We start from the raw sequence: 13,769 nt of genomic DNA, 5'->3' as shown, positions 1-13,769 counted from the left end.
ATATTGTTTATAGAGAGTGGGGGCAAATACATTTGGGGAACAAATAAATGAATTCTAAGCGAGAATGGACTATAAAAAGGCCTTTTAAGTAGGGGTGTTCACGGGTCAAGTTGAATTGGTTTGAATCATTTTCTTCAAATGAGACCTAATCGGTTTACTTGTTGACTAAAATTGACTGACCTGACCCTGAAGCAAAACCAACCCAAACATAAAGGGTCAATTTGGGTCAATTTATTGGTTTAGTCGGGTTTTATATATATTTTAAACTAAAATATCTATTTATATTTTTAAGTCTATTTCTTTTTAGATTTTATGCAAAACCAAATATATATTAAAATCGATTAATTTTTTTATGAAAAACTGATTTTTTGTATATATATAAATTAAATTAAATATTGTACCATTGTATTATATTTGTACTGGTTTTGCGGTTTTAGTTTTTATCATAAATAATCATTTCTTAAGTTCAAATAAAACACAAATAAAATATATCAACATTTAACTTATAGGATAGGGACTAATTAGTAATTACTTAAACATACAGAATCGATTCGGTTTCAGTTTTTATGTATGAAAGCTGAAACCAAACCGAGTTATCGGTTTATTTTCTCACACAAACTGAAATCAACTAGTGGTTTTGAAAAACCGACCAACTCGGCTTGGATCAGGCTGGTCTAATCGGTTTGACATTTAATGTGAATACCCTTACTTTTAGGTTTCAAAAATTGAAAATAAAGTTTCAAACCGTTTTTTATAACAGTCTGAATTAGAAAGATTTGGTTTTAGAATGGAAGGTCAAAATAGAAATTGAAAAGGCTTAAGCTGAAGTTTCCTGTTTTTTTTTTTTTTTTTTTTGCCTTTTTCTTAAACATCTCACACTAAAATTATAAAAGATCTTTTCCACAGCTTAACCAAACAGGGCCTTAGGACAAGACCCAACACGAACCATGAGATGAGAAGTGAAATGGAATGGATTATGGACTTCTTTAAGAGAAGAGACGGTGGAGAAAGCTACGGATGAAGCGAATTTGGGCCACCAGTTGTGCATCTACTTGTAGGATTCTAGGTCTTCCTCTTCCCTAAATAATTCATCTATAAAGAAATGTAATATAGGCAAAACATGTGCTAAGCAATGTCTTGTTTTAAGCAATTTTAGGGCAATAAATAATCATTATCATAAATTAAAAAACTAATATCCACTTTTAAGATATTTGGCCTTGGTTGGAGTGAACAATCGCCTCAAATTTGACTTTCTTCATTGAACCATGCTGGATTTTGGTTAAGTTTAACCCAAAGATTGGATCTGCTGGTTAGTTCTCTGGAGTGAAAATAACTACATTTAACCTAGTTTTTAGTGCCCTAATCAGCAATAAGCTTTAATGGCAACAGTAGCCTTCTTAAATCCCAATCCTTGACAAATTCCTTGGAAGTTTAAAATATTCAGCAATTCCTTGGTAACTTCACAGTATGTTTAAACTCCATTAGTAGTAGTATTTTTTATTATCTTAATTTGTAAATAAATAAATAACCCACTTAAAAAGTAAATTTTCATTTAATATTGTATTGAAAATTTCAGAAAGAAAGAATCATTTTTATCAGGGAAAATAAATCTTAAAAACACATCCATGAATTTTACTTTCTCTCTCTCTCTCTTTCTCACTCTCAACTTGAAAATTATATAATATTATAAGGCTGTTTGGCAAGACCCATTGGAGAAGTAAGAAGATGAATGAGACTTTTTAATTTGAAAATCTCTTGCAGTTTCAGAGAACCCATCCGTTCAAACATTCTGTGTATCAGGATGCATGGACCATGTTACTTACCTACTCTCTCCCAGGAATTAAAACATTTATACCAAACATAAAAGCTACTACTCCGACTGCGTGGGTGGTAAGGAATGTGGATTCATCTCTGAAGCTTCATCACAGCAGAAAAAGCAAGGAAAGAGAAGAATTACGCCAAAAGAAAAGGCTGACAGTGAGGGCCCTGAACAAATTAATATGCAATGGGAACGAATCAATGCAGGAAATATTATCTTGTAATTAATTAATTAAACATAGGAAAATCGCCTTGTTATGACCAAGATTCTCTTGTAAGTTGCACCCTTTTTACACTATATATTTTTGTTAATGGTATAGGCATTGAAAGCTTCTGTGTTCAGGCCAGTTCTTATCCTTTGAGATGCTGCTCCTTTTAAGGGATTGGATCACCTTCCTCTGGTGTTTCTATGTAGGTTGATCGATGCATGAGCGATACCAGTTTACCTGATCTAAGCTTGATTCTTAAGTTTTTAAGTTTTTATTCATATATAATTCTTCTCTTTGTGGATACTGGGCAACTTATGTTTGGATGCTTTCCGTTTTTTGAAAACATAACAAAATATAATCAAACTTCTAAGTCAGGCCAGGATAGTGTGATCTGAAACCTACGTCAACCCCATGTATTGAACTCTCAGTCTTGGTTTTCAAAACAAAACTTTATGAACCCACCCATTTAATTTACTGATTCTGAAATCCTCTTTGTGGATTAAAGGGCTATTGGCTGATACGTGTGGTTTTGCTTTTCTTCCAAAAAACGACTACTACATAAGTAAAATCATTTAAGTCGATGAGGAAGTTGTTTTTGTTTTGAGATATTGGTGTGGCAATGGCATTTGTTCAGTGTTTCTTCCTGTCCTCATCCAGTTTTTAACCCCAAGCCAAAATGCAACTCAGCCAATTGGACCACCAGATTGATTATGGATTGCGGTTTTACGGGTCAACCGGATGGTTAATTAGCACATTCTGACCATGAAAACAGTTAATTAACCGAGAGCTGAAACCAAAAGGTCGCTGGGTCAAGGGGTCTTCAGTTCAACCATCCGGTCTGGTCGCCAACACTGGTTCATCCTAACAGGATTGAGGATGACAAGAAGCTTGGCAAGTTAGGTCAAGATTGATAATACCTACAGTATTCACCCTTTAATGCTAATCTGCAAGCCTTTCCTGTTGGAAAATAAAAAATTATTCAGGAACCTTACCTAATAGTCAATAAAATTGTTAGTTGACCAAGTGATTAGTGTTTGAAGTTCTAACTTAATCACTCCCATTATAATTAAAGGTTTGACTATGATGTTAGAAAGACATGATACTAGAAAAACTTATAACCAATCAACCGGTATCATAAAAGTGGTAATCAATCAGGTGGGTTTTCATCAAATTCACATGTTTTGATTGGTCAAAGTCTTTCCCGTATCATATCTTTTTTTTTGGATCCTTATAAATAATTAAAATTCAGCATAAGGTATGGGTGGGCCTGTGTTTGCCCACGCTTTTCACATAGAGAGACGTGTTAGAAGGAACCTCACCTAACAGTTTAAAATGGTACCAAATCCAACCCCATCATTTTGTCATAACCATGGATGATAGATCTGCAAACTATTTTCAATTTAACCAAAGGACTCATTTGACAAACCATGCATCTAAAGGATATGACAGTGTTTCAACCCTTTTTTGTGTGGAGAAGGGAGTGCTCAGGATGCCTCAAAGGTCACAACTCTCCAAGCTATAGGTCCTGGGGTTGAAATTTTGAAATTCATGATTAATGGGACGCAAGAAGAGCAAATTTCTTTGATTGGCTTGGGCTGTTTTCTTTTCATTCTTCTAGCTTCTAGGCTGTGAACTGATGTACCAAGGATCTTCAGCCCCAAATGGTTCTTGGGTCAGGGTAGGATTTGGCAAATAAGCCTGTTGGACCATGCCACAATCAATGATCGGCTGAGCTTTTGGAAAATGCTCTTAACAAACCAAACACATTCTAGGTTGGGCTGATAATGAGCTCATATCTTGATTACGATATTCTACTGGATCTGGCCCAGATTGCCCCGACTTCTTGAAATGCCACCATCAAGACAACAGGTTACAGGATTTGCAGTAGTTTGGGGATACTACATGATGTTAAGGATTTGTAACAATCTTAGTAGACCAAAAAGTGGGAAAGAATGATCTGACAAAAGAAATGCCAATGTGAGGATGTGATTATGTGAAGGGAGGTTTGGGATATGACTTAAGAGATTGAGTGGGCTATGCCCACGGCCCACACCCTACTCAAGGGATGAGTAATTATTTGGTCAACTGGAGTAATAAGATATCCTCCTTTGAACCAAAAAAAAAAAACACTTTTAGGCATAGAGCTAAAGCTGTTAGTGGAGGTCTGGACACAACACATCAATAAGCAATTTTGACATGCTAGCTGATAACAAACAGCAATTCTGAGAATTGTATGATGAGTACAGTATTGTCCCAAATGGTTCTCATAATTTAACTATTTCTATAACTAGCCTCTTGCCTCCCTTTCTCCTTCAAGAGAATGCACCCATGTTACAATTGATTACAAATAGCAATTCTGAAATGGTATTCATGATTTGCACTGATGTGGTAAATACTGTACTGCTATTGATGGAAATCCAGAAAGAAACTGCATGTGGAATTGTGTTTCCCTTCAAGAAATATGCACCTACATCACAATTGATAACAAATAGCATTTTGGAAATGACACTCACAAGTAGTTTTAATATGGTAAATACTGTATAACTATTTAACAAAATCCTGAAAGAAATTCTGGTGTTGATTACAAAGGAACCATGTTCGACAGGGTAGAACTTGGAAAATGAAACAGTGCAAACTCGATTTAAATTTACAAAGGTTGCTGGAAAATCCTGAACCAACTGCTGTTTATCATTCAGGTTCTGCTTTGGTCTGAATGTTCATCCAAGGTGGAGAATCTGCCACCAGTGAAAAATGAACTTGGAAGGTGGGTCTCAGAATCCAGGGACTGAAGTAATCTAATGACTTCAAACATCGTTGGCCGTTTCTCTGGCATGACAGAGGTGCAACGGAGAGCAACTTCTAGAGCGCCCACCATCTCTTGCTGCGATGAGCTGCAGATCCTGGAATCCAGGACCTGAGAGGCTCCATTGGTCATGTTAATTTTCCTACGGACCCACTTCACAACATCTACTGAATCCCCAGCTTCTATCTGTTCACCTTGCCTCCCAGTTATGAGCTCTAATAACACGACACCAAAACTGTAGATGTCCATCTGGTCAGTCACCTTCTTACAGTATCCATGTTCTGTGAGCAAGCAACAGTCACTTAGGCTATTGCATTATCTAAATTCTCATAAGAAACTAAAGACATTTGTAATGCTCATTCATATGACTGATCTGGGTTTATTTGTCTTATAGTATATTCTTGTTTAAACTAGCAAGTTGCATCTCAATATCTCATCTCAGTCTAGCTTATGTGAGTTTACAGAGTTCATCAGCAGGATCATCAAGCAAAATTTCAGAAATAGTACTGACAAGAGTATAACCAAAGAAGAAACGGAACTCAATCTTTAGCCAAAGCAGTTTTACTAAAATAAAGGTACAATTAAATAAGAAAAATCTAATTATCTATGGTATCCTAGCAGAGCTAAATCACACGAGGAAAGGAATGCAATTCATTTATTACATCCCCACAACCATGAACCATCCCTCCAGTCAGTTTTATGCTCCAAATTTTCAGTATTTGATTTATAAAACAGTTTCCATTAGGTCACTTGTAAACCAGTTCTGTTTGCCTATTGTGCAATATCTTGGTTTTCTCCTTTGATATATAGATTAGAATCAAACCATAATTGCATCAATAAATAGCCCTTAGCCCCTGTTGCAAAGCAATATAGTTTCTCCAATATATTGGCAAACTCCAGAAGTACTTAAGGAATCCAATGAAAATAATTGACAACAAATTCACTATCGCTTTAAGTTAAATCAGATATCAAACATATTTATCAATAAGTAATGGTTTCGGAGATCTATATACCTGGTGCTATATAACAGGAGGATCCTGCTTCAGAAGCCACTGCTGACTGATAAGCAGACTCACCAACAATTCGATCAAGTGCAAAGTCGGTGAGTTTTGGTTCAAAGTCCATGTCCAGAAGAATGTTCCTTGATTTGATATTCCTGTGAAGTAAGTGTGGACTGTAATCCTTGTGAAGGTAAGCCAGTCCTTGGGCAGCTCCCACAGCAATCTTCAATCTAATACTCCATTCTAATTGAAAGTCTGATCTGCATATCAAATCTCCTAAACTCCCTCTTTGTATAAATTCATATACCAGGAGAAGTGAATCATCAGAATAGAAAAAACCCAAAAGCTTTGTGATATTCTTATGTCTGATCTTTGCTAAATTCTTGATCTCAGCCTTCAAAGTTTTCAAAGATTGACCTCCCACACTCTTTAACTTCTTAACAGCTACGAATTCACCACCCGGCAGCCTGATTATGTAGACTCTGCCAAAAGCTCCACCACTACATATTGCACCTTTCTCGTCCATTCCCATTATCAAGTCCTGTTCAGTAATTCTCAGAGGATAGAAGAACACCGAGCCCCATTTGCCCAGATGAGATTTCTTCTTGGAGGAACGGTACAATACAAAGAAACCAGCAGCAACAACCATAAGAGAGACAGAAAAAGCAATGGATATCAGCACAAATGTCAATTTGGTCGGCCCAGCAGACATATGCTTAGGCCCGTCTTCTGAGCAAGAATTGGGTAATCCAGGTCCGCAGAGGTCTGGATTTCCCTGAAGGAACGAAGCTGGAAGACCGGATATGAGAGAGTACGGGACCCTACCTGAGAGCTTATTGAAGGAAACATTGAAAAGGGCAAGCTTCAGGTTCTGTAGCTCTTGTGGAATTGGTCCAGTGAGATTATTATCGGAGAGATCCAGGTAGGTCAACACTGGCAATTCAGCTAGAGAAGACGGGATTTCTCCGATGAAACTGTTGTCTGCCAAAGACAATGAGACTAGTTTTCTACATTTTGTAAGCTCGGGAATCTTACCAGACAGAGCATTGTGAGACAGATTGATTATACTCATGATGGGTGAATCGCAGAAGTTTGGAGTAAGGTCTCCATAGAAATTATTTTGAGATGCAGAGAATCTATAAAGGCTCTTAACCATGCCAAGACCCTGAGGTATTCTACTAGTAAAGTTGTTGTTATCTATCTGAACTTGCTCCAACTCAGCAGCCATGGATATTGAGTCGGGTATTTCTCCTGAAAAATTATTATTTTCAGCTCTGATGAGCTTGATCTTTGGCAATGACCACAACCCATTAGGTAAATTCCCAGAAAATCCATTGTTCTGAACTTGAAATTTCTCCAGATTCGAGCACTCTTTGAAAGAATCGGGTATGGAACCGGTGAAGAAATTTGTATGAAGGCTAAGATCAATGAGGCCTTTTGCTTGGCAGAAACCAGTAGGGAATGACCCAGATAGCTTGTTCTGTGAAGCATCAAAGGATACCAGATTCCCAAGACCAAGCCCGAGTTTCTCAGGAACCCCACCTGTCAAATTGTTCTGAGAGAGGTCTAAAATCTCCAACCCTTGTAAGCCCAAAAATGAATCTGGAATCCCCCCATAAAAACCAGACCTCTGCAACAACAGTTTCTTAAGTTTCGCAAGCTTCCCAATCTCGCTAGGTATCTCACTCACTAGGAACGGATTTTCAGACAAATCAAGAACAACAAGCTCACTCAAATTCCCAAAGACAAAAGAAGGAGCACTACCTGAAAGCAAGTTGCTTCCCAAATTGAGAACCTGCAAGCTCTTCAGAGAACCTAGGCCGTATGGAATCTTTCCCTCCACATGGTTTCTGCTGAAATCAAGCACTCTCAGTGAACCGAACTGAGAAATCTGATCGGGGATTGTTCCCCATATGAGATTGTTGCTGAGATTCAACGTTTGCAACGCACTGCACTGTGAAAGATGAAGAGGGATGGGCTGGTTGAAGAGATTGTCTGCAAGATTGAGATTTGAGAGGCTAGGTAGTTGACAGATTGAAGGAGAGATCTCACCAGAAAGATTGAGACTTCGAAGGTTGAGAGAAGAAACTGACAGAGAAGCCGTAGCACTAGCAGTGCAGGCAACACCAGTCCAGTTGCAATGGTGGGTAGCAGAGGTGTTAGACCAGGTAGAGAGAGAGTTCACGGTGTCTTCAATGGAGGCCTTAAAGGTGAGAAGTATCTGTGCTTCATCTACAGCAGAGCTAAAGATAAAAGCTGAGAAAAAGAAGAAGGGAAAGACAAACAGTGGACGAGTGAAGCTAGCAGCCATGGACAATGCAAGAATGCTCTTTGAATCGTTCAAGCTTGATTGCACATTTGCTGAGAAGCTGCTGTAGCCAGTAGCCTGTTTGATGGTATAAAGCTCAAGCTCAAGAGACTGAAACCAGTGGCAGTGAATGGAGTGGAGTGGAGTGGAGTGGAGCGACTTTGCCAGGAGTTCATATATCATACAGTCATACACCAAAGTTAATGATAGAATTGTTAAATTATAAAAAATGAAATAATTATTGATAACTTTGACTTTTTCTGGATAGGGTTAGATTTTGACTCTTTACCAACCAAAATTTCTCTGTATGAGAAATCTCTACCCTACGTATCATCTGATCAGGTGAACACCCTGATCAAAAAACCAATTTTTGACGGTTAGGATCACAAGATTAACCCAGGGGAAAATCTAAGATGTGGGTCCTCCATAAATGTCCTAATAATCAAATCAGAGAGTATCCAAAGTGGTATTCCGCGAGGTAGCAAATCATTAAAAAATAGAACTGAATAAGACAAAATTAAAAATCGATATTAAATTAGTTAATTGGAGAGAGAAACGTAGAGAGAGAGACAGAGGAGGGAGAAAGGTTAGGGCTCCCGTCCCGTGAATTGGCGCTGACAGGACAGTGGTGGTCTGAGGAGAAAAGACAAAAGTCCAAGCTCGCACGTGCCAAGCTTCTCCTTTTTTCAACGCGTAGCAACAACTAACAGAACAAGAGTACAAAGGCAACAGCAGAGCAGATCAGCTATCCCCACCGCAGCAACTCTATTCCTCCCGTCCTATTCCTACACACAGACTTCCCGTCCGGTCGCTTTCATCGCTACCATCGTTTTCTTTTTCAATCGAAAAAAGGTCACCCGCTTTTGCCGCTGAGTCACACTGTAGAATTCCCATGTTTGGAAAGCGATGGAGTGGACCAAGGGTCTCCCTTTTGAACCCTGAGACCATCTCATAGGCCATTGGATTGGAATCGTCTGTCTTCGGATAAACAATCGGGCCCATATGAGGTAGCCCACAAATCCAGCGGTCAAGAATCAAAGATTAGTATGCATCAAGTTAGATAAGAAAGGATTTGGATTCTGATGACTTCTGATAGCGTTCCAAACTGGGCCTTGAGGAGTTAATGGGCCCACTGGGTACTGACAATGCAGTGATGTACCAGTACCACCCTCGGTACCTGACCTGTCTACTGAGTACTGGATCAATGAGTTGTACATCTAACATCTTTCACCTTGTTCATTTCCAAAGTGGGGCCACTGCTATCATTCATCAAAAGACTACCTTGGGATTGGGATCTCCAGAGGATAGTTTACAAGGTCCAGGCCCACCTAGCATCAAGATGGGCCCCACATCCACCAGCATTTCCTAAAGAAACAATGGGAGAACTGAACACCAAGTCACCAACCACAGGCTACAAGTGGGCTTTGTTTGTTTGCACCTAAAAAAATTAAAAATAAATAAATTTGTAGAGTACATCATCATGAAGAAAAAAGAAATAGTCTTTGTTCAGTTAAAATAAATTAAATCCAATTCATTTTACAGAAAATAATTTCTTTTCTTTCTTTTTTGCCCTTTTTATTGTTCCTTTATTAAAGAAAAGACCATGATGATTCCAATTCTTTGGCAAGTCAATAACTCATTGTCGGCTCATGAAGATGCAAACAAACAGGGCATTAATTATAAGGATATGACTGGAAAGAAAAGCCAAAACAAACAACAGGGGTTATACTTCTACCAATAAACAAAAGATGGGTCCTGCTCAAATTCACCAACATGGTGAATTCATTTTACCTTCACTGGAATTTTTGAACTTTGATCAATTAATCCATTCTCTCAACTTCCAACAATATGAGATCGAATATATAAATCTTTGGCCTTTCATTAAAATTAAATTATGGGTGTTTAAATCATTTTTATTATTTTTTCTTAAAAATAAAAAAAAAAAACATTTTTTATTGTTGTATTTAGAAAATTGGACCGAAATGGCTAGTTGGACTGGTTAAACCATGACCCAGCCCCTGGCCAGTTTTGATCATACTCCAAAATCACATTGAGTAAAAAAACCAGCCAGAACCATTGATCTGAATGGTCGAACCGGAAAATCACTGACCCAGTTCCAGTTTTAGAAAAGCCATTGGTTTTTTGAAATATTTTTAGCACATAAATGAAAAAGTTTAATGGCCATAATTTTATGCTTAGATGTTCGATTGGGGTTTTTTTTTTTTTGGTAATTTTTTGAGATCTACATGTTCCCAAGGAGCAAAAGACACCCTGCCCCTCTTTTTTTTTTTTTGCCAAAAACACCTTTTTTGGCCTTAAATCTTAATTTTTAATATAAAAAATTGAAACTAAAAATAAAAAGAAATATGTTATAGAATAATATAATTAGATATTTTAAATATATGCATATAATTAATATTATTATTCTGTAATTAATAAAAAATGATATTATTATGTATATATTCATATATCATATAATTATGCATATTATATAATTTATATATAAATTATATTACATTACATTATAATATAAAATAAAATGAAAAAAATATGTTATAATAGAATATTATTATATATTTTGAATATATTATATATATTATATTATATACAGAGATTATATTTATTACATTCCACCTTAGTTGAATCTTTAACCCGTAAGCATTTCCATTTTTTGGGTCAATGCCTAATACGGTTCTCTAAAAATTGGAAATTTGATCAACAAGGTCAAGGGTCAAAAGGGATATATTGAAATTGGTACACGAAGGCTCCACTATTTCGGACTTGAACCTAACGCTTTTTTATCTTCTTAATTTTTTCTTAATTTCAGAGGGACAAATAATGTTATTTAACATTTATGGAAATTGGGGCTTGAAAACTCATGGTGCGTTTTCAATATTTCTCTTAAACTCACCATAACTTTTCAAAATGTCTAAAACTCACCATGTCAGTAAGTTTTTATTTTCCAAAACTCACATTCAGTTAGTGCACCATTAGTGCTTCCTAACAGAGGTGTCCATGTCACTGTTTTTTTACATTTTTCTATTTTCTACAATCTATAAATTTTCCTATATTTTTTGTTATTTATTTGCAATTTTATGTTTTTCTATCATTTTTGGTGTTTTTCTACAATTTTTTTCTGATTTTGTTTTTCAATTTCTATAGTTTCTATAATTTAAAAATAATTTTTTATTTTGTTTGCAAATTTTATATTTTTTGTAATTTCTATATTTTTATGTATTTTATATTTGAAAATATGTTTTGAACCTTTTTCCTTTTTTATGTCTAAATATTAAAATGGTAATAGATTAACTCTCGTTAATTTATCTTGTATATTGATGAAGGAAGATTTGGCCCGACCTCTTTATTATGAGACATGTGGCAGAAACGACAGCTCGGCAAAAGGGGTCAAGCCTAGGCGAGAACAAGGGGACACACTTCGCCAAACTAACCCACCTTGTAACAGCTCGGGATGGACTTCGCCGAACTGACCACCTTGTAACAGCTCGGGATGGACTTCGCCGAACTGCACCTTGTAACAGCTCGGGATGGATTTCGCCGAACTGACCCACCTTGTAACAGCTCGGGATGGATTTCGCCGAACTGACCCACCTTGTAACAGCTCAGGATGGATTTCGCCGAACTGACCCACCTTGTAACAGCTCGGGGTAGACTTCGCCGAACTGCCATGTAACAGCTCGGGACACACTTCGCCGAACTGACCCACCTTGTTACAGTTCGGGATACCTCCGAGCTCAAGACCGCCTCGCTCAGCACTTCGCATCATCTTCTAGGCACCAAAGCCAAACAAGTCGTACCATGCCTGGCACCAGGGAAGTCCGTGCCCGAGGGCACCACGCCTGACTGACTTAGGATTTGACGTTTTGGCAGCAACACTCTAAACGGCCACCTGCCACCGCCACTGACGCCGCCATCTCCAGTTAGACGGTTAGGCAGTGACGGTTCTGTCTCAGCAGAAGGGACGACGGCCGAGTTGACAAGCGCAAGGGTAATCATACCCGATCTGACAAGGGCCTCGGGACGAGTACGCGAAGCGACTATAAGATCCCCCTGCCCCCCAACAACGGAGGTATGCAAAATTTGCGCTATCTGGTATTACCTTGCTTTTGAAAGATTCTAACTTGAGCTTCGGAGCCTCTACACCAGGTTCCCCCCGAAGCTTTCCCATCTCTCCCGTTTCAGGATCCCTGCTACCCCGTTCGAAAACAAGGCAGCGGACAGCTAAGACCAGCCGTATCGCGCTCCATCAATTGGCGCCGTCTGTGGGAAAACGCTTCAAAAAGCCTCCCTCCAAACTTCTATACCCCCTTTCTTCTTCAAAAATCCCAACACTCATGGCCTCCTCCAGCAACACCGGATGCGGCACGGAGACAAACGCCACCGGGGAGCAACTTCAGGTCCCCGTAGTGTGCGTTGGACAGTTCACCATCCCCCTTTCGGCGGATGGGATCCCCATCCTGAACACGCCACAAGCAGTGGCACCCGTAAACCCTCCTACCACAAACGTCCCCTTTCCTCTCCCCGTTGAGACAACTTCCACTGAACCAATCGGGGTCCCCCACTATTTATAGCTACAGTAACCAAGAATCGACCGTGCAGACTGAAGACGATCCGACGGCCCACGTTCTTACCAACCGCGCAACCCTTAAAGTCGAGACGTGATTGGCGCACGTCTTTCCGAAAAAAGTGAAATGTCAGCACGTCTTTTTGAAATCGACGTCGCTTCGACACGCGTCTTTTCGAATCTGACGCGTCGCACGTCTCCCTGACAGTCGACGGCGTACGTACAGCAATGGTGTGCCTTTTTGAAATGACCCACTATCATGTCCTAGCGGCGCGAGTTGGTTTGAAATTTAAAACGCACGGTCACAACCACCAGCGTTCTTGAGTAAGGCACGTTTCCAGCCTTCTTGAAAACCGAAAAAACCCTAGCAAAAGCGTCTCGTACAGTGAAGGTTTGAAGGACGGGACAAATCTACAACCACCTCGTGAAAACTCCCCGCACCATGGCAAGGCCCTCGGCGCAAGGAGTGGGGGGCAACTGATGAAGGAAGATTTGGCCCGACCTCTTTATTATGAGACACGTGGCAGAAACGACAGCTCGGCAAAAGGGGTCAAGCCTAGGCGGGAACAAGGGGACACACTTCGCCAAACTAACCCACCTCGTAACAGCTCGGGATGGACTTTGCCGAACTGACCACCTTGTAACAGCTCGGGATGGACTTCGCCGAACTGCACCTTGTAACAGCTCGGGATGGATTTCGCCGAACTGACCCACCTTGTAACAGCTCGGGATGGATTTCGCCGAACTGACCCACCTTGTAACAGCTCGGGGTAGACTTCACCGAACTGCCATGTAACAGCTCGGGACACACTTCGCCGAACTGACCCACCTTGTTACAGTTCGGGATACCTCCGAGCTCAAGACCGCCTCGCTCAGCACTTCGCATCATCTTCTAGGCACCAAAGCCAAACAAGTCGTACCATGCCTGGCACCAGGGAAGTCCGTGCCCGAGGGCACCACGCCTGACTGACTTAGGATCTGACGTTTTGGCAGCAGCACTCTAAACGGCCACCTACCACCGCCACTGACGCCGCCATCTCCAGTTAGA

General features: G+C 39.5%; 1 protein-coding gene across 1 annotated transcript; it reads right to left on the bottom strand.

Moving 5' to 3' along the window:
* Positions 1–4,521: 4,521 nt before the first annotated feature.
* LOC148844799 (Leucine-rich repeat receptor-like protein kinase family protein) lies at positions 4,522–8,329 on the bottom strand. Its single transcript, XM_088954112.1, has 2 exons — positions 5,844–8,329; positions 4,522–5,111 (listed from the first exon to the last, which is right to left on the bottom strand). Exons 1-2 carry the CDS (start codon positions 8,320–8,322, stop codon positions 4,720–4,722), a joined length of 2,871 nt encoding a protein of 956 aa, XP_088810238.1. The 5' UTR covers positions 8,323–8,329; the 3' UTR covers positions 4,522–4,719.
* Between the last annotated feature and the right edge of the window lie 5,440 nt (positions 8,330–13,769).

Source organism: Nelumbo lutea, chromosome 7, assembly GCF_056320005.1.
Source record: "Nelumbo lutea isolate HS-2025 chromosome 7, American lotus-T2T, whole genome shotgun sequence".
NCBI classification, from domain to species: domain Eukaryota; kingdom Viridiplantae; phylum Streptophyta; class Magnoliopsida; order Proteales; family Nelumbonaceae; genus Nelumbo; species Nelumbo lutea.
This window is presented reverse-complemented; position numbering and strand designations above follow the sequence as displayed.